The 26,338-nt window shown below is 37.0% G+C and overlaps 1 protein-coding gene across 2 annotated transcripts in view; it reads left to right on the forward strand.

The window, feature by feature from the left end:
- Positions 1 to 2,358: 2,358 nt before the first annotated feature.
- LOC114652121 (acylphosphatase-2-like) overlaps positions 2,359 to 26,338 on the forward strand; it is a 53,377-nt gene continuing 29,397 nt past the window's right edge. The window contains exons 1-3 of one of the 2 annotated variants that reach the window (XM_028802329.2): positions 2,359 to 2,583; positions 2,794 to 2,810; positions 7,013 to 7,122. In XM_028802329.2, coding sequence (XP_028658162.1) covers positions 2,526 to 2,583; positions 2,794 to 2,810; positions 7,013 to 7,122 — 185 coding nt within the window. In that variant the 5' untranslated portion in view covers positions 2,359 to 2,525. The remainder of the gene's footprint in view (positions 2,584 to 2,793; positions 2,811 to 7,012; positions 7,123 to 26,338) is intronic. The other variant, XM_051935383.1, reaches the window with a different exon arrangement.

The raw sequence follows: 26,338 nt of genomic DNA on the forward strand, positions 1-26,338 counted from the left end.
CGGCCCCATCCGGTTTCCGTTGCTTGGAGGGGGGGGATTTGTGGGGCGCCTGCGCAGTACGTCTTTTGCGTCCACGGCCCATGGCCGGATGTCCCTGCATCCATCCGGTTTACCATTCTCGTTTAGTAATATGGAAATATGGATTAAGCCAGGCGGAGGGCCCTTTCTTTAAAGATGCCAAGGCAAATTCCACTCCCTCTCATGCATAAAGTGAAAGAGAAGCTCTGGTGTATGGATAAGTATTGAAGTAATTAGCAGAGTGGAGGAGCCAACTGACTTGTGTGCAGACATTCTGGTAGTCCCAAAGAAAAACAGTGCTGTGTGGATATGAGTTGACTTCACCAAGTTAAATGAATCGGTATGCAGAAAGCAAGTGGTCCATATTTACCCCTTCTAGTATATAGATCTACACCTCTACACAATAGGTACAGTCCTGCTCAGCTCCTTATGGGAGGTCAACTCCATACTACTGTGCCAATACTCCCCAACTGTTGAACCCTTCAGTTCCTGTCACAGTTCCTAAAGGGAAAAGAGTATAACAGATATGCAGAATTTTAACAAAAGGCACAAAGTCAGATGTTGCCAGTTGAAAGTGAAGTCTGGGTAATTGATTCTAACCTACATGAAACAGTGGTTCAAGAACATCCAACCCAATGATCATATTTGGTTGACGTGCCTCATGGAACAATACGCCGCAACTGCTGTCACCTGATCCCTGTGCAGCCACCTGCTACAGAAAGAACAACTAAGTGCCAAAACCTTTGCCTTTCACTGCCTCACCATTATCAGAAAGTAATGTTTTATTGAACCAGCCCTCAATACTAAGAACCAGATGTGGGAGACCCATAGTTAAGCCTAAAAGGCTGGACTTATAATGACAAAGAAAGTAAGTGACAATTTTGTTAAGATGAAATTATATAATTTATGTTAAATATTGTTTAAGAAAGGTGTTGCTTTCTAAGATGTGGGATAATTTGTATACAATTCTGTTAAGTGTTAGGTGTGAGGCTGCAAGAAGAGGGATGATGGGTGCTGGAAAAGACAAGCACATGGACTTTTGAGGCTGTAAGACTGTGCTTGTTAAGTAAACGTTAACAAGCTCCCACAGCAGAGTGTTGATCTCCGTTGTAAAACATGTTTAGGTCGAGAAACCTGACAGTTAGCTTTTGCAATTTTCATAGCTCAATTGCTGGCACCGCAGCATCAAGAGACGTGTGGGTATAAGAAAAAAGCCAGCAATGGTGGGACCGTGACGGTTTCTCTTGGGTAGAGCCCCTCTATTGTTGTGTTGCCTCACTGCTGGTGCTGGCTGATGATGGCAGCACTCAGCACATTTGAATAGCTAAAAAAAAGCATGAATTCCGAATCGTATACGTATCCGACCTGAGACCACGTATGAAAGTGACTCGAATCTGATTTGAAGACATCCGATTTGTGTCACCATAAGGCAAAAAAAAAAAAATGCATTTGAGACATTTAAGCTCGGTAATGCGAACAAGTCTAAGTCTACTGTGAATGTTGTCAGTGACTGAAGTTAATTACTGTAGCGTCGACGCTGAGCGCCACAATCAATGCTCTTTAAGTGGGTCTTTGAGGTGGCTTGCTATCCTTAAAAGCACTGATCGACTTTCGCCGCACTAGTTCGTAAAGCATGCGACTTTGAAGGCTTGCCATTTATATTGGCGCCCCTACCACTGATAATGCTAGCTCATTCTTGGGTGACCTATCCCTGGCTGATGTAACTTGTCAGTGCCAATACAATACATTTTGCCTAATCCATACCTTTTGGAAAACACGATGAGAGAAGGAGGTCGTGGGGATTTGTTGATTATAAAAATCACCCCAGTCCCCAAACCCGTTTCACGAACCACCATCCACAAATCCAAATGTGCCCCCAACCGCCGTCGTTGCCTATCATCAGCACTGGGCAGTTGTCTACACCTTTTTCCACGTGTTTATAAATTACCGTCATCTGCAGCGTTGAGTGTTTCATTCGTAACATTTTAAAGGGTTGTTAAGCGAACTGAAACATTGTATGCACCAAAATGTCTGCCTAATTGTATAACTAGTGATCACGAATCATTCAATCATACTCTTTCATTTTATTCCATTTAATGGAAAGCATGCGTAGAACAGCACACGTGCATTCTACAACCTTATGTATTACATTAAATCACCAAAATTATCACAAAGTATATGTTACTCAGTCACATAACACTCAACATTATTTTATATCCTTATTTCCTGCTCAGTCAAAACCCTACGGTGGCTGAGAAGTGCCAAGAGGCTGCGCGCCATTGTGGCTCTGCGTCTCCCACGTCGGAGCCAAAATGGCGGCGACACTAGGTCAAGCTTTGCGACGAAGCTGGAAGCAGTTCTATTTGCATACTACAGGAGGTGCATGGGAAATCTGCTTTGTGCGTTAGCAGGTGTCGTGTAACGCGGTCGCCTGCATCTGTCAGTATTCTTCAGACTGCTGTCAAGAAGTTATAGTTCATTATATTAAAAAAGGGCAGTCTGAAGCAATGAGCTCTGAATCGGGTCTAGTGTCGGTGGACTACGAAATATTCGGAGATGTGCAAGGTACGCATTGCTTGTGAAGTTGCCCTGGGTTTAGGAATAGATACGTTGAGACAGGTTCCCCTCATTGGCGTACACCCCCCTCTTTTATAAATTCTGTTGTCACTTCGTTAAGGAAGCCATGAAAAATAGTCTACTTTTTGTGCTCCTGTCGTAGAATTTCTTCTCTAATATATTTTAGAATTCTAAATATATGTAATATTTTTCTTTCAGGAGTATTTTTCAGAAAGGTATGAGCTGCTGGAATGAAAAAAGTTGTCTTGCCTTTTTCCTAGTCAAGCATGCAGTGACATTTTTAAAGCAACAGCACAGGTCAGGTCATATAGATTTTTGTCTTGCATGATATAATTCATTAAAGTATATTACAGCTCCCAGTTTATTTGATATCCAGTGTTAATGTTATACTGTATAACCAACTTCACTGAATAATACCATCACAACGTGGTTTTATGTGAGCACTAATGAACAGAATATCCCATGTAATAGTTGGGAAAATCCATCTTTCACATTGTACAGTAGATGCCCCAGCTGCAAAAAAAAGTAAGTGTGGATTACATGTTTTTATTTCAAGAGTTAGGGCTTAAACTTTGATGTACTAAAAGGATATTCTTTAATTTCTTATGTTTCAAATGTTACAAATTAAATCTTTTGCAATTTTCATCTTTTAGCTATTTATTTAGTAAATAGCTTTAGCTATTTATTTAGTAAATAGCGCACTTTCATTTACAAAGATAGTTCACTGTACTCATGTACAAAAACAGTATTCTCAAAAACACGTAATAACTTGAAATAAACTATTGAAGTTTGTATCAATTGCTAAACCCAGTTAATATCATTTTTAAATCATGGGGAGTCAGTTCATTTTTAAAATGTAAAAAAAAGTTGGACACTGTGTAAAATGTAAACAAAAACAGAATGCAATGATTTGCAAATGTCATAAACCCATATTTTATTCACAATAGAACATAGAAAACATATCAAATGTTTAAAAATGTACCATTTTAATAAAAGGATAAGGCCATTTTGAATTCGATGGCAGCAACACGTCTCAAAAAAGTTGAGACAGGGCCATGTTTGCCAATGTGTAGCATCCACTCTTCTTTTAACAACAGTCCTTACATGTATGGGAACTGAGGAGACCAGTTGCTGGACTTTTGAGAGACGAATGTTGTCCCATTCTTGTATGATATGGGATTCTAGCTACTGAACAGTCCTGGATCTTCTTTATCATATTTTTCGTTTCATAATGTGCCAAATGTTTTCAGTTGCTGAAAGGTCTGGACTGCAGGCAGGTCAGTTCAGCACCTGGACTCTTCTACTATGAAGCCATGCTGTTGTAATAGATCCATCCATCCATTTTCCAACCCGCTGAATCCGAATACAGGGTCACGGGGGTCTGCTGGAACCAATCCCAGCCAACACAGGGCACAAGGCAGGAACCAATCCTGGGCAGGGTGCCAACCCACCACAGTGTTGTCATAGATGTAGTATGTAATTTAGCATTGTTAAGGTGAAATATGCAAGGCCTTCCCTGAAAAAGATGTTGTCTGGATGGGAGCATATGTTGCTCTTAAACCCAATATACCTTTCAGCATTGATAGCGCCTTTCCAGATGTGCAAGCTAACAGCTACATAGGCAGTAATGCACCCCTCTATACAACAGAGATACAGGCTTTTGAAATGAGCACTGATAACAAGCTGGATGGTCCCTCTCCACTTTAGTTGGGAGGATGCGCCATCTACTGCATGTTTTCCAAAATAATTTCAAATTTCGATTGGTCTGACCGCAGAACAGTTTTCCACTTTGCTTCAGTCCATTTTGAAGAGCTTTGACACAGAGAAGATGGCAGCGTTTCTGGATCATGGTCACATATGGCTTCTTCTTTGCATAATAGAACTTTAACCTGCAGTTGTGGATGGCATGGGAAATTATGTTCACAGACAATGATTTCTAGAAGTGTTCCTGAGCCCATGCAGCGATTTCCATGACAGAATCATGCCTGTTTTTAATGCAGTGCTGCCTGAGGGCCAGAAGATCACGGGCATCCAGTATTGATTTTCGGCCTCGTCCTTTGTGCACAGAGGTTTCTCCAGATTCTCAGAATCTTTTGATATTATGTATTGTAGATGATGATATATTGAAAGTCTTCGCAATTTTACGTTGAGAAACATTATTCTGAAATTGATCCACAATCTGTAGGCACAGTTTTTGCAGATTGGTGAACCTTTGCCTATCTTTGCCTCTCTTTACATCTGAGATACTGACTTGTTGCCAGTTAACCTAATTAGTTGCAGAATGTTCCTCCAGCTGTTTCTTTTTAGTACCACTTACCTTTCCAGCCTTTTGTTTTGCCATCCCAACTTTTTTGAGACGTGTTGCTACTATCAAATTCAAAATGAGCTAATATTTTTCATGACATTTTGAAATATCTCACTTTAAAAATTTGATATTTTTTTCTGTGTTCTATTGTGAATAAATATGGGTTTATGAGATTTGCAAATCATTGCATTCTTATTCAATATCTTTTAACGTACTTATCATGATCGCAAGAGTTGGTGTCTGTCTCAGCAGCACTGGGGAAAGATGGGAAGAAAGGCTATGAACCAACTCTGGACTTGGTACCAGGCCCTCTCAGGGCACTCTCATACACACACTCCTTGCAGGCCAATTTAGAGTTGCAAATTAACCTAAAATGCTTTTTTGGGAAAGTGAAGGAAAAACAGAGTGATCAAAAGAGAATGAACAAACGCTACAAACTCAGTGTCTGGGATCCTGGAATTTCATCTCAGCATTAACCACAGCACCAGAACACCACGTAAGTTAGGTTTATAAAGCTTGTACATATTAACAATATAAATAAAAATAGATTGCAAGTATATTAACGTAATGTCACCTGGCAGCAATAACAAAGGGAAAACAAATAGAATCTATATCTGTGGTGCAGCATAAGTCATACTGAGTTGCAGTAATGTAGCACTATAGACATAAAGCTGAGATAAAGCCTCCACTTGCTCTGTTTTATGCTTGAGAACATTTGAGAGTAAGTAAAACAAAACAAATCTTGCAATTAGATATTTATCCATATCAGAGGAAAGTCCACTAAAGAAAGGTGTATTTAATGAAGGGTTTTACTGTCTGTATGTGGCTGTATTGTTGACATTGACAGCATTTAAAATTGTTGGAAGGAGCACTGTGCCTTTCTTATTTTAATGATTATTACAGCCTTCTGTCACTTAACAAACCCATCCTTGCCTCCATTTTGTTACCCCGCTTATTTAGACCTTGGTCACAGGGACCATAGCCTGTTTATGACAACACTGAACAAAGTCAGGAAATATCCTAATAGAGAGTCAGTACATCACAAGTAACACACATTCACTCATACATGGACAATTTGCAATCACCTGTTAACCTAACATGCATGACTTTGGGATGTTAGGAGGACAACTGGATTACTTGGAGAGAAGCTTACACAGGCACTGGGAGTAAAACCAAATTCCATAAAGGTGGAGTCAAGACAGGTTTTTGAATTTGCAACTGTGAAGAAGCAGCATCAACCACTGTGCCATCATGTCACTGTACCTTTGAGTATAGTTTTAATAAAAGTAAAATGTATTTTTTTTATATGGAGGGGAAAAAGCAATCTCTTAGTATTCTTAGTATCATCAATAACTTACCTGAAGCAATATTTGATTTTGTTCTTATTATAATACTCTTTGTAATGTAATTGTTAAAGTAAAATGGTTTAAACCATGAAAGATCACATATCAATACTCATTAAACTCTCTTAGACTGATGCTTAATGCATACAAGACAAAGATCAGTTGATCCTTATTTGGGAAAATAAAAGTTTACTTCAATGTTAATATCTTCCAAACTCCCTGTTTGTTTAAGAACATGAAGTATGCATTTACAAATTCACACGGTAAGTAAGTATAACGGTGATTTATTCTGTTAAATGCATTTGTTTTATTCTTTATTCTAAAGTCTTTATTCTTTTTATAAAAATGTGCTATCCCACGGTCATTTTATTGTTTAAGATATATAAGAGTATGATAATACAAGTAAAATACACCTTCAATATTGTACTAGTGAATTTTTGAGTCTCAGAACTGGATATTTATGTTCAGTATCTGAGATATGTAATGCAGACAAACTTTTTCGATGTAATGGGTTATAGGGAAACAAAAGGTAAAACTGTTTGATATTAATAATATCAATGCCTTCATTTTTAATTCAAAGTTTAATTGAAATTAAATGCAAAATATAACTAACCACTGTGAACCAAGTTTTACTCCTACAGTTGAAGCTCTTTTGCAAGTATTATAAAACAGGCAGCAAAACATTTAGAGGTGAATTAGATGTATATATGGAAGAACAATAGCCTCTTCTGAGTATATGGTTTCTTTGTTTTTATTTTATATGTTTCAGTACACTGAGGAGCAAGGTCGGAAATTGAAGCTAGTGGGATGGGTTAAAAACACTCCTCGTGATACTGTAGTTGGGCAGGTTCAGGGGCCCAAGGAGATTGTTGAGATCATGTGAGTATTATTGCAATAGTCTGTATAGTACTTCAGTATGATCTTATGCTACAGAAGCTTTCTGATTTGTTAAAAATAATTTATCAGATTTATTCATAAATTGAAAGAATGTACTCTAGCATCTCATACCGAGTCATTTGGTAAAATAATTTGTTCAGAAATGATTAGTGTCCTTGAAACTGTCTGAAAATATTCCAAAAAAAGAGTGATTTTTATGAAAAGTTAAAAATTTAATTAAAAAAAAATTTAATTCATCCATATTTGAACAGTCATTATTCTTCATTCCTCTTTGATTTTAGTTTCACATAAATTAGTAGTCAAAGTTTTCCTCCGTACAGCTCAAAGCTTTATTGAGTGAGCCATCTTATCCAGTGGTACATGCAACAGCTGTACAGCAGCTGGAGGGTTTTGAAACTCAACATGCCTGTTTGGGCCAGAGTGGGAGAGACCATCTTCATTTGAAACGTCTAGGTCCTAGACAAATACTGTGCTTAAGTGTGTTTTTCAATTTTCTTCATCAGCTTCAGCCCCTTTCTTTCAAATTGAACTACTTTTGACGCTGCAGTCCTACTGAGAGACTTTGCATGGGGCATGGTACAGATAAATGGAGAGCAAAGATTGGGAGGAATGGCTTGTCTGAAATAAACACAAATGATAAATTGATACTGGATTTCTTACGTAGGCGTGGATTGTATTGGACAGACACAACATTTAAAATACAGAGTTTCCTCATAACTCCGTTTGGTGCCAGGTGACCATGTCAGAGGTCAGTGGTCAACACTGATGTTTTATATCTTCCCTCAGTGAAGAATGCTGTACAAAAATAAACCTGAATTTAATTGATGAGCAGAGGCATTATCCAAGGACATTGTTACCATAAAAATTTTGGTGGGTCCAAATCAGAATGTTCCTTTATATGTGTAGACATATATAACATTAACATAACTAATGATTTCTGTCACTCTTTTGCTAATGTCAATGGAGATGGATATATCAATGTGATATACTATGACAGTGCCATTATCTTGTCTTGCAGCCAGAGTCTTGCAGCCAGCCAGTGCACAAGCAAATAAATGCTTATGAACTACCTACACTGAAAAAGCAACACATCAGGTTTAGAATTGCACAATTTTAAGGTGATAGAGGACAAGCAACAATAACATGTAAAGAACACACAGACAACACACACTGTATAACTTGAACACAAGACTCTGGCGCTGTCAAGTAGTACTGCTAACCATTGTGTGGCCAGTTGCTTGCTAGATAGCTTGAGGAAACCAAACAGTTGAAAACAATCTTCTACATATTTTTTCTTCACCTGGCGTCTGTACTTTTTTGAAATTGGAGCATCATACTGCTGTCGTCTTTTGCGCAAAGTATAAGGAGCACGTGTAAAGCTAACCTGTTGTCTTTTTTTTAGTTTAGCACTGTTAAGGGGCTGTCTTCAGCAGTGGGAAAAGATCAAGATGCTGCTCAGCCCTGTTCTATCTTGTGCTTAATGCATTTCTGATATGAATCCTCTTTCTCCTTTATTTTTTCCTTCGGCAACATTTATAGGAGGAAGTGATCCTCAACTTTTTGTACCTCTTCGTTGACTTGCATAACATAGTTCTGAGTGGGAAAGCTCAAATTGGAAGTGTAAATGAGTGAATACAAACCTGTAAAAGGTTTTCTTGATTTTAATGTGGTTAATAAGGGGTTTTAACCTTCTTGCATTATTGTTAAACAGGAATGGGTAAACATACAGGGACAATGAATTTAGCGACCTAAACAAGAAAACAGCATGCAGCTTCCGTTAATCACAGTTCCAGTTTGATGTCATGTCTGAGTCATCCAACCCTGTTTGGTGACTGCAACTTTGTTAAATATGAGCTAAAGTCAGTGTGTATGTGAGTGGTGCCCGTGTTGGACTCTGGCCCTGTTCAGGGATAGATTGTGCTTTGCAATCACTGCTGCTGAGAAGCACTCTGGATCCTTATGACTATGACATTGGATTAAACAGGTTCAGCAGACCTGCCATTGGGTTGATTCTTAACTATAATGCTGCTACTCCACTAACACCAGAACCTTGAATAGGTCTGGTTCCTTACATTTTTCCATTACTAGAAAGGACTTCAAACTATAATAATAATAATAATAATAATTCATTACATTTATATAGCCTGGTACTGATTACTGGTATTAGTATTAAAAACAGTATAAACTGCATGACTGTGAATGACTGTGTTCTACGATAGAATGTTACCATATACAAGGTTGATGGTGCTTGATGCTGCTGGGATAGGTCACAACCCCTAGCAACCCAAAGGTGAATTAGGGAGTTCCACAATTTAAAGAATGAAGATGTTTACAAGTATCTTTACAATAAACTTGTATGTGATGAGAATAGTAAGACATTAACACCCAGGTGTGGGTTTATACTTCATTGGTTGTGGTTAGGTTTGGGTACAGCTTCAGCAGGTACACATTGGCTTAGAATTGATTATAACTGTCATGCTAAACTCTAGTTGAAACCTCTGGCTGTAAAGTGTGCTAGCTTCAGTTAGGAGAATGCTATAATCCTACAGTCTGATGTTCTTCTGTCGTGTGCCAATAAGTTCAGCGTAGAGGCTGTGATGCAGTAGTCTGAGGCACTGTGAGCTTAAGGAAGTCTTAATAACTTCTAAAGAGGTTATTGGAAAACATTTAAAAATAATTGGGATCATGTTCTACTGACTAGCCATGAAAGTCCCTAATGTCTAGCCAAAGTGACACAGCTTATTAACAGTGCATATTGTAAAGGACAGACTAGCATTAACCAAAATAAATGTGACCCATTCTGATTTAGTGTAAACTGACTTGGCTACAAAACAGAATGAATGCATAGAGTAAAAACAGCGGTGCACTCTGGGACTTAAAACCAAGATCTCCAAACCTCATTTAGTTTGCAATGTTCAGTATTTCAATTGTGAGAATCATCTCTACAATTAAGATTGCGTGCACACAATATCCTTAAATCAGTGCAGCTGACAAAATGCACCTATCTTATTTTTGATACCTTCTTTAAGGATAGGGGAGTGACTGCCTACTGTTCTCTATTAGAATGCAAACGTTCACTCACCTTCTCAAGTTAATTTAATTTTAGGTGCTGGAGCCAGTGATGCAAGAATTCCAAAAATGGGACAGGACACTAGATGTATCTGCTTAATATGAGTTAATGTGACATACTACTTCTGCTATCCACAATATTCACCAAACATTGTGGCCCACTGTACCAGTGTTTGTTTCTAAAAGGGGAAAAATCCTATAAAAACTGTGTTCACAACCACTTAGCAGAAAACAAAACAAAGCAAAATAATAGCATTAAAGTTAAAATTTGGTATAACACCCAAACAATAACACACAGCAGAGTGTAGCAAAACAGAGATGTCAACGTGTAGTTGGTGTTCCATATGTCAGCCTCATTCATTGTTGCCTGAGTATTAATGAGGCTGTTAAATCTGTTCATTCACTTACAGATTTTTTTGTGCCTTCTATAATCCACTTATTATGTGGAGCATAATAAAAATAGTTTGCATACTTTGCCTTGCCTATTTGGAGACAGTGGCAATTGCAGTTGTTTTTGCATTCCTGGAATGAACAATGTTTTAATTACACTATTGCATTTAGGCACAGTCATTTCCATTTACTGTACATAATTGAAACTGCTAAAATGAAATTTTGTTAATTCTTTTCAACACCACCAGTTTACAAAGTAAATTGTACATATTAATCCCCTTTAGAGGTATGTTAGTATTAATTTTATTTCTGTGGAAGCTCCCTGTTAGCTTTCAAATACAGTAAAGAGAATTGATTCTTTTTTGCAGTTTCATTTTGTTCTTTTGGTATGTATTTTACTGACATTTGTGTGCCTCCTCCGATGTCATATTGCATATATGAGACATAACACCTTCTGCACACTTGCAAACCAAGTGAGAAATAAAACCTTAGCAGCCTGTATACCCACTTAAAACATTATTCAACATTTCCTTATAAACAAATGTACTCATTTTCGCATAAGGACCAAGCTTCTCTAGTTATGTGAAGAAAAAAAAATGAATTATAGAATAAATCTTGAGCCATGCAAGAACAAATACAGGGGGAAAAAATTTAATATTTATAGTGTAAATAGCAAGATAACTTAATAATATTATCATGAACTGGTAGGGTTCTAAATCATTAATATAGAAAACCTGAAAATATATTATAGTAATAACTAATGAATCTGAAAAAATGAAGTTGCAGAATGTGAAATATACCAGATCTGTCAATGGACTTTTCTGACACATTCTTCTCCACCCATAAATTCCTTACAGTTTTTCAATTTAACTTTATTTCAGTTGTTTAAGATTCAATATCGTGACCTGGCAGATAAATACTGTGAAACCCTTAATAACAAAAGACTCTGACACAGTTGCCAGTTATGAATGATCTTAATTTGGCATTACATCCACTGGAAGGACGAATTAAGTAAGGGGATAATTTCAAATATGAGATTCACACTGGTAAACGTCAAAGATCAAGTTTACATGCAAAATCTGCAAGATGTTACTGGTTAAAGGTGTTTATCTCCTAACAAGCACAATACAGGTTAACCTCAAAAGAGAATACTGGGAGTACTGTTTTAATTTTATTTGTGATGTTTATATGCTTTTGAATTTTCACAATATAGAAAACCGTTTTTTTGAAATGATATCTATTTATTGTACAATTCACAGAAGATTGCTGGTCTGGCAGGGACAAATTTTTTTAGTTGCATTTTTTAATAGTGGTGTTTATTTCAATAAAATTATGATTTCATTTTCAATTTAGTTGTAGATCATTTTTATTTTTTGTAACTCACCTTAATTAGTTTTTGCTTTGAGACTATTATTTCAGTATAGTTTTCATTGTGGCTAAAAAAATGGCTGTTTGATGAAGACTAAGAAATGCACTCTCTGCTTGTATAGCAAAGGGAATGCAAGCTCACACATATATGCTTGTAAAAGATTCAGAGAGGCCATTTTTGCTGTAGCCATCTATATAGAGATTTATCTCCAGAATGTTTTAAAAAGCATGTCAGTCGTGTTCTACCATGTCTATCTGTTTACTTGGGCAATATTGGTCATTTTAAATATTGGATGGACTTCTTCACAGTATCTTATGAAGGCAGGTAATTCAGACAACCTGACCAAATGGAAGCTTTCTGCATAGGCAAAGTTAGTTTGTTGACCAATGTAGCCTGTCATTTTACCTTCTTGTATAGGTTTGTATATTTTTCACCATATCACGGACTTTGACCTCTTTATAGACTTGTTTATGAAAGCATTTAAAGAGTGTTTTTAATTTTGTCTGACTAATTCTGCTGTGTCATTGGATAGACATTTGCCTTTGTTACTGTCAGTATCATACTGAAACTACTCCCAGACAGTACTGACCCATTTATGAGCAGTTCTTTGTTGTGTGTCCATTTTCAAAAATAAAGTCTGTCTAGGCAACTGACAACTAGCCATATAGTTCATAGCCATTCAATGAAACAGGAAGGCGAGTCAATAGCAATGTTCCCTGTAAGGATCGGTTATCTTACCTTTTGAACACTAATTAGTATTATGCGATATAATTATCTATTCTAACAATGTAACAAATATTTACACATTACAGCACACAAAATGTATTTACGAACATGTAATGTTTATTTAAACTATTCAGGCATAAACAATTTAATTAACTTGTTAATAAAGCTGATCTGAAATACTGAATGTTGCTCATGACTGAAAGTGAAAAAAGAACTGCAGGGGGTCACTCTAACCTTGTAGTTTATTACATACAACTAGATCATTAAAAATCATTTAAACCGGATATAAAATTTCAACAAATCACTGCATTTTCATCAGTGTCTAAAACAAGTATCACAATCTATATATGCAAAAATGACTACTGACCAGAAATGTATTACATTTTTATTCCAAATAATGTTTTCCATCCATCCATTCATTCATGACCAAATCTGCATAATCCACAATAGCCTAACTTGACATCATTGGGCACAATACAGAAATTAAAACCCAATCACAAAATGCCTTTTCTCAAAAAAGAACTCAAATATTTTTTTTCCTTTACATAATTAATACCCTGGTTTTCAAAGTCCTCTCATTAACATTACTAATAAATAATGAAAGTTAATCATTATTATCAGCAACTCAAATTGCATCCGTACAAGGCCTTCACTGGCTTAGATTGTTGTGTATGTATTGCTGTTCTGCAATTGGTTCATCTACAGTAGGTTACTTTATGATTTCATCTGAAATCCTTGTTTACAGTGCTTTAGTAGTATTTTTGGCATCTGATAAACTGTTCAATGAATCCATTATTGAATAGTTCATGTAAACTAGAATAAAAAAGTAGCCATTAATAAATACTACAGTATAAATTTACAGAGGAGCTCATTGAGAAAATGACAAATAATGCTTGTTGTTAATGTTTGTGGTTGAAGGTTAAACTGCACAAAAAGTTATGGCTTTATTCTGCTGTGTAGATTGCAAGATATGAATGTAATTGTTTTCCTCATGTGTTGTTTCTGTCTTAAGTGTAAAATGTGGTTACAACCAACTCCTAATTCTATGTTTTATTTTTTTAATGTTTGAACCTCTTAAATGGACCAATGCCTTTCAATGTATTTTTAAATATTTTCATCTCATATTCCAAACAAGTGCAGCTTACTGTAGCTTAATTGGCAAATCTAAATTGACCCCAGACTATTGAGTGTAGGTGTTTGTGTGAATGAGTGTGCCTTGAATTGGCATCACATCCTTTTTGCATCCTGCCTGCATTTGATGCTTCTATCCTCACCCCCACCCCTTACCCTTTACTGAATTTAACAGCTTTGATAATGATGGATAGATACATTTTTATTGATAAATGTATAATATATAAGAAAGTAAAATACCATAATTTAGTATCAGCAATAATAATAGTTTATAATACCATACAGGAGCACAAGTTAACTACATAAATACTTTGACAACTTTGTGCTCACAATTGACATCAGGGTGACTAAAAAGCTGCACAGTCACTTGTCCTAAGGAAGAAGCTGACAGGAGTGGTTAAACATGTAAAAGATTACAGGTCACAGAGAATGTAGTGAAGGATGATGGCAGCTGAGCAGAGATAGCAGAGGAATAGGTACTGTACTTAGAAAAAGAGATTGGAGGAGGAGTGAGGATGATCACATTAGTTAGAATCCTCCTACAAATTAATGCTTTGGTGACATCCCTTATTCTGTGACATCAGAGGTGATTTTGCGTCATTTGACAGCTTAAATAAAATAAAGCTACCCTTAGGAATACATGTAATAAAACACTTTTTCTTATCACTATTTATAGTGTTTATCAAAATGTATAATGCATTTACTGTATTTACTTATGAATATATGTATTTTTGAACGCTGACCTCCTTCCAAAGCCCACAAACAAGCTATCAGGTCTTATGTCTTATGCTGAACAGATAACTTCTTCTTACATTTGTTATTCGTATATCATAGACTCCAGCTTGTTGGCATCATCCAACGTTAAATGGGTAATAAATTGGTAAAGAAAACAGACAAGATGTCTGTCTTAAAACCACTAAGATTTTGTCTATTTTTTTCTAAAATATTTATCATATTCTTTTTGTAGTGCTTTACATATATGAACCCCTAATTATCATGTATAAAATAAATAATCTACAAGAAATCTTTTATTAGTATATAATGCATAATGGAAACACATCTAAAACTATTTATTATTTTATTATTTATTAAAAAGACATCTTTACTTAGCAGCTAACTCAGTAATTTATATTTGGCAAATTAGTTAAAATTATTAACTCACATATTAGCAGTTATATCTGCAATCAGTAATTCCTATAGCAGGGGTGCTCAATATTTCTGCCTTCCAGAGCTGAAACATCATCAGCAAATAGGACACAGGGTCAAACTGCAGGGTTGAAAGTACTATCTGTTATAATGTTTCTGTCATTCTGTCTATTCTGTTGTTCTAGATCATGTCAAAATGGATTATTAAGCTTCTGTCGAACTGTTAGAGGATAAAATTGTGATAAAAAAGTGTCCCTAGTAAAACTGCTTTAAACAACATGGATAACCAACCATCACCTAAACTTAAAAATGAAAAGTATAACAAAATACTAGAATATGTCAATTTTGCTCTTCTGGTATATCCTGTGACATATTTCGAATACCATAGGTTTAAACTGTTACCTTTAACTGGGTACTTACATTAAGGAGTGACATTCCGGGGTAAAGGAGTTTCCACTTTTTGCAGTTATTGCCTCTACTGTAAATAGCCTTTGTAGCACTTGATTGTTATGTGAAATGCTGTAAAACCTTTTTGTTGGGACCTCCTACGCTGTGATCGTCCCATGGGACCCAAAATAATTCTTTGTTGCACAGAATGCGATTTTATTGATGCATTTGTGAGAAGGCATTTTGGGAAAAGGGTGTAGGGCTAAAATAAATAATTTATTTTTTTAAGTTTGTTTTTTATTTTCTTTATAAATTTAAATAATTGATTTTAAGGTGCAATTCAGTCTTTTAAGCAGAGTGTGCCAACATAGCACACAGCCAGCGGCAAATGCTCCTGTTCAGTTAGGGAGCTATACCCAGATTAGTGTGAAAATGCATGTTGTTAGAAGCAGGTAAAAAAGTCCATCACCAATGTGAAGATGGGTCTTAAAACTGATTATGCCCATTAAAATTTAAAGTTGATTCTGTGCATAAGCCATAGAAAACCATTACAAAGGTAATATAAGCAGGATTTATAGAGTTAATCCTACATATCTCTGTTGATTTTCATAGCTTAGTTTTTATTTAGGATGATTATCCTGGAAGGAAACATATAGTCAGGTTATCTATTCAACCTACTTTTAATTCCTTAAGTTTCCTGTTCCATGTTTCATCTCACATCTCAGAAATAACATGTTTTGTGTTAGTGTAGCATCAAATACTGAACTCCTTGAAGAACATTGTCTTTGCAAATAAATCACATTCCTTTCACGTTTGTAAAAACAGGAATGTTTCTGATAGTTTTCTTTAAACTAAGGCTGTTCAGTGTTTCAGATTCTCCTTCTGTTCACTTTTTTTCAGCATGTGTCAGTATAAAATTAAGAAGGTGATCAAGAATATATTGACCCCTGATGGATATTAAGAATATTGCACAGGAAAATTTCTTATTAACATAGTAGGATTTTTTTTTTGCATTTGGTTTGTAGGCCAAAATTAACTTTGGTTAAGAGAATCGGACTCGGGAGCTTTGCCCTCTAGTTTTTAATCATATTGCTCTCATGTCTGCTTGAGGCACTTGTGTCCATTCTTCCATAAAAACAATTTCAGCTGATCCAGATTTGCTGGCTACTTTGCTTGAACAGCTAGATTTGGGTTTTGCTGTAACAATTCTTCTGGTCTGAGATTTAATGTTTGCTAAATGGGATTATTTTGGGGTTGCCCTACTGTGGAGACGTTCTATGGAGAAGACAGAATTCCTATTGCTATGTGGCTCCAACCTGTCTGTTCATAAAACAAAATAATAAAATAAACTGCTCAAAAAATTAAAGGAACAGTTTGAAAACGCATCAGATTTCAATGGGAAAAAATCTTGCTGTAAATCTATACTGATATGGATTGGGTAATGTGTTAGGAATGAAAGGATTCCACATCGTTTGATGGAAATTAAATTATCAACCTGTAGTGGGCTCAATTCAAAGACACCCTGAAAATCAAAGTGAAAAAATGATGCGGCAGGCTAGTCCATTTTGCCAAAATGTCATTGCAGCAACTCAAAATCGTACTCGGTATTTTGTATGGCCCCTACGTGCTTGTATGCATGCCTAACAACATTGGGGCATGTTCCTAATGAGACAATGGATGGTGTCCTAGGGGATCTCCTCCCAGATCTGGACCAGGGCATCACTGAGCTCCTGGACAGTCTGAGGTGCAACCTGGTGGCATTGGATGGACCAAAACATAATGTCCCAAGGTGTTCTATTGGATTTAGGTCAGGCAAGCATGGGGGCCAGTCAATGGTATCAATTCCTTCATCCTCCAGGAACTGCCTGCATATTCTTGCCACATGAGGCCGGGCATTTTCGTGCACCAGGAAGAACCCAGGACACACTGCACCAGCATAAGTTCTAACAATGGGTCCAAGGATTTCATCCCGATACCTAATGGCAGTCAAAGGTGCTGTTGTCTAGCCTGTAGGGGTCTGTGTGTCCCTACATGGATATGCCCCCCCAGACCATGACTGACCCACCACCAAACCGGTCATGCTGAACGATGTTGCAGGCAGCAATAACGTTCTACACAGCTTCTCCAGACCCTTTCACGTCTGCTCTCATCTGTGAAAAGCACAGGTTGCCAGTGGAGGACCTGCCAATTCTGGTATTCTATGACAAATGCCAATCGAGCTCCACGGTGCCAGGCAGTGAGCACAGGGCCCACTAGAGGACGTCAGGCTCTCAGGCCACCCTCATGTAGTCTGTTTCTGATTGTATGGGCAGAGACATTCACACCAGTGGCCTGCTGGAGGCCATTTTGTAGGGCTGTGGAAGTGCTCATCCTGTTGCTTCTTGCCCAAAGGAGAAGATACCGGTCCTGCCAATGGGTTAAGGACCTTCTACGGCCCTGTCCAACTCTCCTGGTGTAGCTGCCTGTCTCCTGGAATTTCCTCCATGCCCTTGAGACTGTACTGGGAGACACAGCAAACCTTCTGGCAATGGCACGTATTGATGTGCCATCTTGGAGAAGATGGACTACCTGTGCAACCTCAGTAGGCTCTGGGTATCGCCTCATGCTACCAGTAATGACACTGACTGTAGCCAAATGAAAAACTAGTAAAAAAAAAAAACAGTCAGAAAAGATAAGGAGGGAAAATGTCAGTGACCTCCACCTTTTAAACCATTCCTGTTTTGGGAGCCATCTCATTGTTGCCCCTCTGGTGCACCTGTTGTTAATTTCATTAACATCAAAGCAGCTGAAACTGATTAACAACCCCCTCTGCTACTTAACTGACCAGATCAATAGCCCAGAAGTTTCATCGACTTGATGCTATACCCTGATTAAAAAGTGTTCCTTAAATTTTTTTGAGCAGTATATATTCTTTCCAATCATAAATGCGTAAGTTAATAAAACATTGAAAGAACAGATTAAGAAAAACACCAGAAAAAAATAAGTATTTTAGCTGGTGGATCAAATAACAAGGATGATACTGTACAGATGCTGTAGAATGGTATCCTCTTACAACCTCCTTTGCTAAGAATATATTTTTAAACAACTACCATTACTAATTATTCTGTTTTATTCTTTAAAGATAGTGTAATCTCCAACTTTTAACACTGTTGGTCTTTCATCCTTACTATATAGTGTATGGATAATTGTACCGTTTTTGCTCATCTACACTTGGTAACCCATAATGACAAAGTGAAAACATACTTTCAGAAAATTTTGCACATTTTTTTGAAAATCAAAAACTGAAATCTCTAATTCATATAAGCATTTGGACTCTTAATGCAGTACTTTGTAAAAGCACCCTTTGGCAGTAATTACAGTTTTGAGTCTTCTTGGGCAAGTCTCTGAATGTTTTGCACACCCAGATTTGGAAAGTTTATTCCTATTCGCCCTGGCTAATCCTCTCCAGCGCCGTTAGATTTAATGGGAAATGTCTGTAAACTGCCATCATCAGATCTCTCCACACATGTTCTATGGGCTTTAAGTCTGTGCTTTGCAGGGCCACTCAAGGACAGTCAATGACTTGTCCTGAGGCCCCTGCAGTATTTTCTTGACTGTATGCTTCAGGTCGTTGTCATGCTGAAACTGTTGACCCAGTCTGAGGTCATGTGAACAATGGAGCAGGTTTTCTTCAAGGTTTTCTCTCTGTATTTGGCTGCATTCAACCTTCTGTTAGTTCTGACCAGTCTCCATGTCCCTGATACCGAGAACCTGTCCTATAGCATGATGCTGACACCACCATGCTTCACCTTAATGGTAGTATTAGGCAGGTGATGAACAGTGCCTGGTCTTCACCAGACATTTTGCTTGTAGTTCAGCCCAAAGAGTACAATTTTTATCTCATCAGATAAAATAATCTTTTACTCATGCTGTTAGAGTCCCTTAAACTACCATATGCCTTTTAGTCAAGAGTGACCTCAATCTAGCCACTCTAACATACAGTAAATGCAAGATTGATCCTTCTGAAATGTTTTCCCATTTCATCTGAAGAATTCTAAATCTCTGTTAGAGTGACCATTGGGTTTTTGATCAGTTTGCTGACATATCCCCTTCTTACCTGTTTTTTCACGTTGGCCAAATGGCCAACTCTAAGAAGAGTCCTGGCGTTCCAATTCACTGTTATTGAGCCCACTGTGGTCCTAGGAACACTCAAAGCTTTATAAATTGTTTTTTTACCCTTGTCCTGATATATGCCTCACCACAGTTTTATTGCAGAGGTCAACGGAGAATTCCTTGGACTAAATGGCTTGGTTTATGTCCTGACATTCAGTGTGAATTGTGGGACTAGTGTGACGTTCTAAACAATGTTCAACAATTAAATTTGCCATAAGTGGACTCCAGTCTAGCTCTAGACATATTGCAAGGATACTTAATGCAAACGGGATGTGTCATACCAGAATCTGGAATGCCTCAGCAAAGGGTCTGAAAAATGAAAAGTGTTTCACAATCATTATGTTTTATTGCCCCGGGGAAGACCCAGGACACGCTGGAGGGACTAGCTAGCTAGAAGAAGTGGCCGGGGAGAGGGAAGTCTGGGTATCTCTGCTCAAGCTGCTGCCCCCGCGACCCAACCTCAGATAAGCAGAAGAGGATGGATGGATGGATGGATGGATGGATGGATGGATGGATGGATGGATGGATGAGTGTACTGTAGATTTATGGCAAAAATGGCAAATTAATCCATTTCAAATTAACTACCAGTCAAAGGTTTTAGAACACCTCAATTTTTCTAGTTCCAGTGATTACATCTTGCCTGAAGAAGGGGCCTGAGTTGCCTTGAAAGCATGCATATTGTAATCTTTGTAGTTAGCCAATAAAAGGTGTCATTTTGCTTAACTTCTCACTACATCCATAATGGCTAACACAGAATAACACCCTAGTACTGCAGTTTTTCTTCATATTTATTCAGCTGAAATGCAGTGAAGGACCTAAAATGATGAAAAGGTAAGCAGTATACTGCCAGAGGTTTAAATTTAAAGTTTAGGTTAGCAGAAGCTGAAAAAAAGGAAATTTTAAGAATATTACAAATGGGCCTTCTTCAAGGAACAACTAATAGATTAAAACCTACAGATGTTCTGCAGCACAACAGCTTCAAGCACAACTCAAAAGTGGTCAAAAAAAACAAGTCTTAGTTTCTTCTGTGAAGAGGATACTTTGTGCTGCAGGTTTGACAAGGTGAGTAGCAGTAAGAAAGCCATTCCTTAAACTACAAAATAAGGGCCTTGAAATATCGGTTGTCAACTACTGCAGACTTGAAGACAAGTGTTATGGACTGATAAATCCATCCATCCATCCATCCATTTTCCAACCCGCTGAATCCGAACACAGGGTCACGGGGGTCTGCTGGAGCCAATCCCAGCCAACACAGGGCACAAGGCAGGAAACAATCTTGGGCAGGGTGCCAGCCCACTGCAGGACACACACAAACACACCCACACACCAAGCACACACTAGGGCCAATTTAGAATCTCCAATCCATCTAACCTGCATGTCTTTGTACTGTGGGAGGAAACTGGAGCGCCCGGAGGAAACCCACGCAGACACGGGGAGAACATGCAAACTCCACGCAGGGAGGACCCGGGAAGCGAACCCAGGTCCCCAGATCTCCCAACTGCGAGGCAGCAGCGCTACCCACTGCGCCACCGTGCCGCCCGACTGATAAATCAAATTTTTAAATTTTCGGTTCATCTCACAGGGTGTTTGTACGCCGTCGAGTTGGTGAAAGTATGTTTCCTTAGTGTGTGACACCAACTGTCAAACATGGAGGAGGAAGTGTGATGATCTGGGGTTCTTTTGCTGAAGGCAGAGTTGGGGACTTGCACAGAGTGAGTGGCATCAAAAGGTTACCACAGCATGAATCAAAAATTTTAATAAAATTCTGTACACTTAGTGATTCTTTTTTTATTTGCCATTGTTTATCTGTTCTATGCCTTGAATTCATGAAACATTAAGACATTAAACTGCGTGCATTTCCATAAAAACGGAAAAAACTGAGGTGTTCCAAAAATTTGACTGTATATATTCAACATGGTGCTGGGAACATTCCTTGGGGATTTTCGTCCTTATTGATACAATAGCATCACACAGCTGCAGATTTGTCGGTTGCAAATCTCCTGTTACACCACATCCCAAAAGTGCTCTATTGGACTGAGATCTGGTGATTGTGGAGGCTATTTGAGTACAGTGAACTCATTGTCATGTTCAAGAAACCAGTTTGAGATGATCCGAGCTTTGTGACATGGCGTGTAAGATGGGTATGCTGCAGTCATAAAAGGATAGGCATGGTCAGCAACAATGCTCAGGTAGAGTGTGGCATTTTACTGATGCTCAATTGGTACAAAGGGGCTCAAAGTGTGCCAAGAAAATATCCCCCACTCCATTACACCATCACCACCATCCTGAACCATTGATACAAGGCAGGATGGATTCATACTTTCATGTTATTGATGCAAAATTCTGACCCTACCATTTGAATGTTCCAGCAATCATCAAGACCAGGAAACATTTTTCCAATATTGTATATTCCAGTTTTGGTGAGCCCTTGGGAATTGTAGTCTCAGTTGCCTGTTCTTAGCTGACAGGAGTGGCACCCGGTGTGGTCTTCTGCTGCTGTAGCCCATCTGTTACAAGGTTCAATGTGTTATGCATTCAGAGATGCTCTTCTGCATAACTTAGTTGTAACAAGTGGTTATTTGAGTTACTGTTGCCTTTCTTTCAGCATGAACCAGTCTGGCCATTCCCCTCTGACCTCTGGCATCAACAAAGCATTTTCGTCCAAAGAAGTGGCACTCACTGAATACTTTCCCATTTTCTTACCATTCTTTGGAAACCCTAGAGATGGTAGTGTGTGAAAATCCCAGTAGATCAGCAGTTTCTGAAATACCCAGACAAGCCTGTCCAGCAGTAACAACATTGCTATGTTCAAAGTCACTTAAATCACATTTCTTTCCCATTCTGATGCTTGGTTTGAACTTCAGCAGGTCGTCTTGACAATGTCTACATGCCTAAATGCATTTAGTTGCCACCATGTGATTGGCTGATTAGATATTTGCTCTATCAAGCAGTTGAACACTTGTACCTATAAAGTTGATGGTGGTAATATTGCATTACCTTTAAAACTGCAAAAAGCACCCAGTTTTTTGAAATTTTACTTCTAACTTTAGTTTGTCAAAAATGCAGTGTATCAAATTGTATCATGACTGTAATTTAACATGTGTTTTACAAATTGGAGCATACTGTAGACAGGTAAAGTGACTTGCTCATGGTCACACAGTGTCAGTAGTTGGATTTGAACTCACCATCTCAGGGTTGAAGTCTAAAGCCTTAATCACTAGGCCACACTGCCTGCCTATATCTAACAGTGTTTAATTGAAATATAACAAAATAACTTTTTTAGCGCATATGGTTTATCTTTTTCTTACCTTCTAAAATTATGAATTCCCCTTGTTGGATAGCCCTTTTAGAATTTAATTAGCATGGTCCAATTTACATGTCCCCTGGCCCCATTCCCTGTGATGCTAAGGATGATGGGATCTAGGTCAGAGTCATGGTTTGGCTATTTTTACCCAATACTAGGGAAAATCAAGTACAGTTGTCTTCTTCTGGTGGAAACACACATACACACATGACATGCCTTATTAAAACTCCAGTATTGGTATTAATGTTACACTTTGTAGTTTTTCACAAATAATCTATGTATTGCTATTGAAGGTGTGCAAATAAAAATTTGGCCGTCACCTGACATAAATTGAGGCATTTCTTATGTACAGTGCTGTGAAAAACTGTCTGCCCCTTCCCAATTTCTCTGCATTTGGAAATTTCAGAAAATGAATGTTTTTAGGCAGTATATGTAGGACCTTGAAAAAAAATGAAGATTTCATGTAACCCACAGCTTAAAATATCATTTTGTAAATGTTTTACTGATTTATACTTACTGATGACTAAACAAAACTTTTTGTATATTTTGTTATTAAAGTAGGCAACTAACTGATGAAACACCATCCAAAGCATTATTATCATAAGATTTGGTTGATGTTCCAAGTCAGTTTATATATTGTCAGCTGCTCATTTATACAACCACATGTCCGTAACAGATATTTGCATAGAGCAGTGTAACAGAGAGAGATCTAAAGTGCAGACATACACACTAGGTTGGTTTAGCTTTGCCAGTCAGCATAGCAGCATGTCTTTAGACTGCAAATTTTCCAGGGAGATCCAACAACGAGTATCAAATGATTATTCATATCCCACATAGAAAAGATGCACACTCTTTTAAGATGAAGGATTCCAGTGCTTTAAACTGTCAATGTTATCTGATGTAATAACACAAAAATGATCTGTCCATTTGTAGACTTACTTACTTCAATTCATAGTCACAGGATATTGCAGCAAGTTTATCAGCTGCAAAGATGAAGTAGTCCAGTATCAATTATTAATTAAAACAATCTTTCTTTTGGTTGCAAGGCAGACATTATTAAATCCATAATAAGAATTACTATTTTATCAGCTGTTACAAACAATGTCACCATTTTCTCTTATTTCTTACACCAGAATTAATAATAATCTGAAGCTTAATACAGAGAGAGATGTTAGGTAACATAGACAAGTCTAAAATAATTTTTCAATAGTCTGGATGTCCAATTAATAAAATTGTATAAAATGCGTTTTGTCAATGGTAGCCTAAACCTGCAGGTGGTGTTCTTTTCACATTTTGCTTGCTATTCATGACATTCTTCAGTTCACACCTTTACATTTTTTTAATTTCAAGGTATTCAGAACTGCTGCAGAGAAAGTATTCTATACTTAAATAAACATTACTTCATATAAATATATTTATTTAATATTTGTCCATAATAAATGAAAATTTATTTTAATTGTACCCTATAGATAACATTAGAATGTAATAGTATGCAATCATTTACGTTTAGTACTTGCAGCTTGTGGAGTCTTATGCTGCCATTTAGACTAATGCAATCTCTGTCAGAAGGAAAGAGCATGAACTTTCCAATAACAGTGTCATTACAGTATATTTGCAGTTACTCATTTTTATTTTTAGTCCAAACAACAAAAAACGTATAGTTAGGAAGATGTTATTTCAGGTGATAGCTAACATTGCTTCCTCAAAAGTACACTTGACAATTTGTTTTGCTACTATATTTTAAATAGCTTCAATAAAACTAATAAATTGGTTAAAGATACAAAATATCAAGTAACATTTATCTCTTACTCAGTAACACAATTAATGATGTTTGCTTGTATACTTTTTGTTTATTTAAATATATTTTTATTGGTTGTTTTTCATTTTACTTTCTTTCAATCCAGTTAGATTAAAAAATAAACATAAAGCTTTGCGCTTTATTTCTTAAAACATTAAGACATTTTCAAATGTACACATGACTTTGTTCAGAGCTACTGGCATGTTATTTTGTAGTTCATAAAGTTTGACTGTTATGTTATTTTGAAGTGTTTGCTCACAAATTTTACCCAGCCAAATGACATTCCTGTGCCAGTGATGTATTTCGCCTACTTGAAGTATCACCCCAAAAACGCCATCTGTTTGCACCACTACATTTTGGATAGTGACAAAACTGTAGTTGACAGCAAAAGGATAAGAAAATCTCAGTTTAATCTCCAGACTCTGCCAAGTGAGAAGTCATTTGTCATTGTAGATGAAGTGTGTGGAAAGAAAAAAGAGGTCAGGAACAGCGAGATACTAGCTGAGGGAAAAAAGACAATTGATTGAACATGCACTTTGTCATATGAAAAAAGAGGTCGTCTTACTTGAAACTGAAACCAGGAGAAGCAATAGTGTGGGAGGTAGATTTTTTGCAGCATTTGATTATATGGCAGACTCTCAATGACAGACTTACTCAGTGTGGTTTAAATTGCAGACCTCCTTATCATTTAGAGTGCTGATGGGAAGTTTAATTTTCATTTCAGTTTATTTTTAATATTACATATTTTACAATTTATAAAATTAGGGCACACTGTACGTGCAGTTGCATGCACAGAGTTTGGATTTTCTTTCTCAACTTGCATGTTCCACTGAATCCTTAATTGAAAACATCTTAGTAGAAGCTCTCTACTGTACAAATTTAAACATGACATAATTCTATATATTATTATTAACAAGCAACATTTAACATGTTCACTGTAAAAATATAACTTTGACAAGTGCACAATTTTGAGCACTATTCTATTCATAATGGAATATTTTTGTAAGGCTTCAGCACTTTATTGACTTACATTAAATGCAGGTGAACACAGTTCTAGACTAGATACTAAATATATATGACCCTTCTAACTTCTCAGAATGTTAGCCCAACTTCCTTGAAAATAATGATAACTAAATTCTAAAAATCTAAATGATTCCTGCCTGAAATTTACATTGTCAGAAGCATCATTAAAATAGAATTTAGGACAGCTGTTAATGCAAGATCTGGAAGACTCAGGAAAAATCTCTATTATAAATGTTTGTAAACAGGTTAGATACACAAAGTGGAACATGTATACTACTGCAAAGAATTCAACACCAAGGACTTGATGCCTTAAATTACTTAATTAGCTTACTAAAAAATTATTTCAATAGAAACATTCAATGGAAAACATTCCCATTACTTTATCACAAAAGTCCCCGCCTAATGTCTGTAAAGCAATAGATAGCTGAATAAGTAAAAACGTTTTGAAACAAATTGCTGTGATCTGAATAAATTAAAATATTAGATGTTGAAAAGGCAATAAAAAGGTGCTAGAAAAATTGGAATCATTTGACAACCATTAAACATTGTGTTGGCTCTGTTGAGCTTTTAGGGTACTTAAGAATGGACACATTTTTTTAGCCTTTTTTATGAATACAATTACACATAGTTCAGTAAAAGTATAATTGTACAAACAATAGAACAATACAGAAAGTTGTACCACAAAAATAAATTCAACCAAAGT

This window comes from Erpetoichthys calabaricus, chromosome 1, assembly GCF_900747795.2.
Source record: "Erpetoichthys calabaricus chromosome 1, fErpCal1.3, whole genome shotgun sequence".
Classification (NCBI taxonomy): Eukaryota; Metazoa; Chordata; class Cladistia; order Polypteriformes; family Polypteridae; genus Erpetoichthys; species Erpetoichthys calabaricus.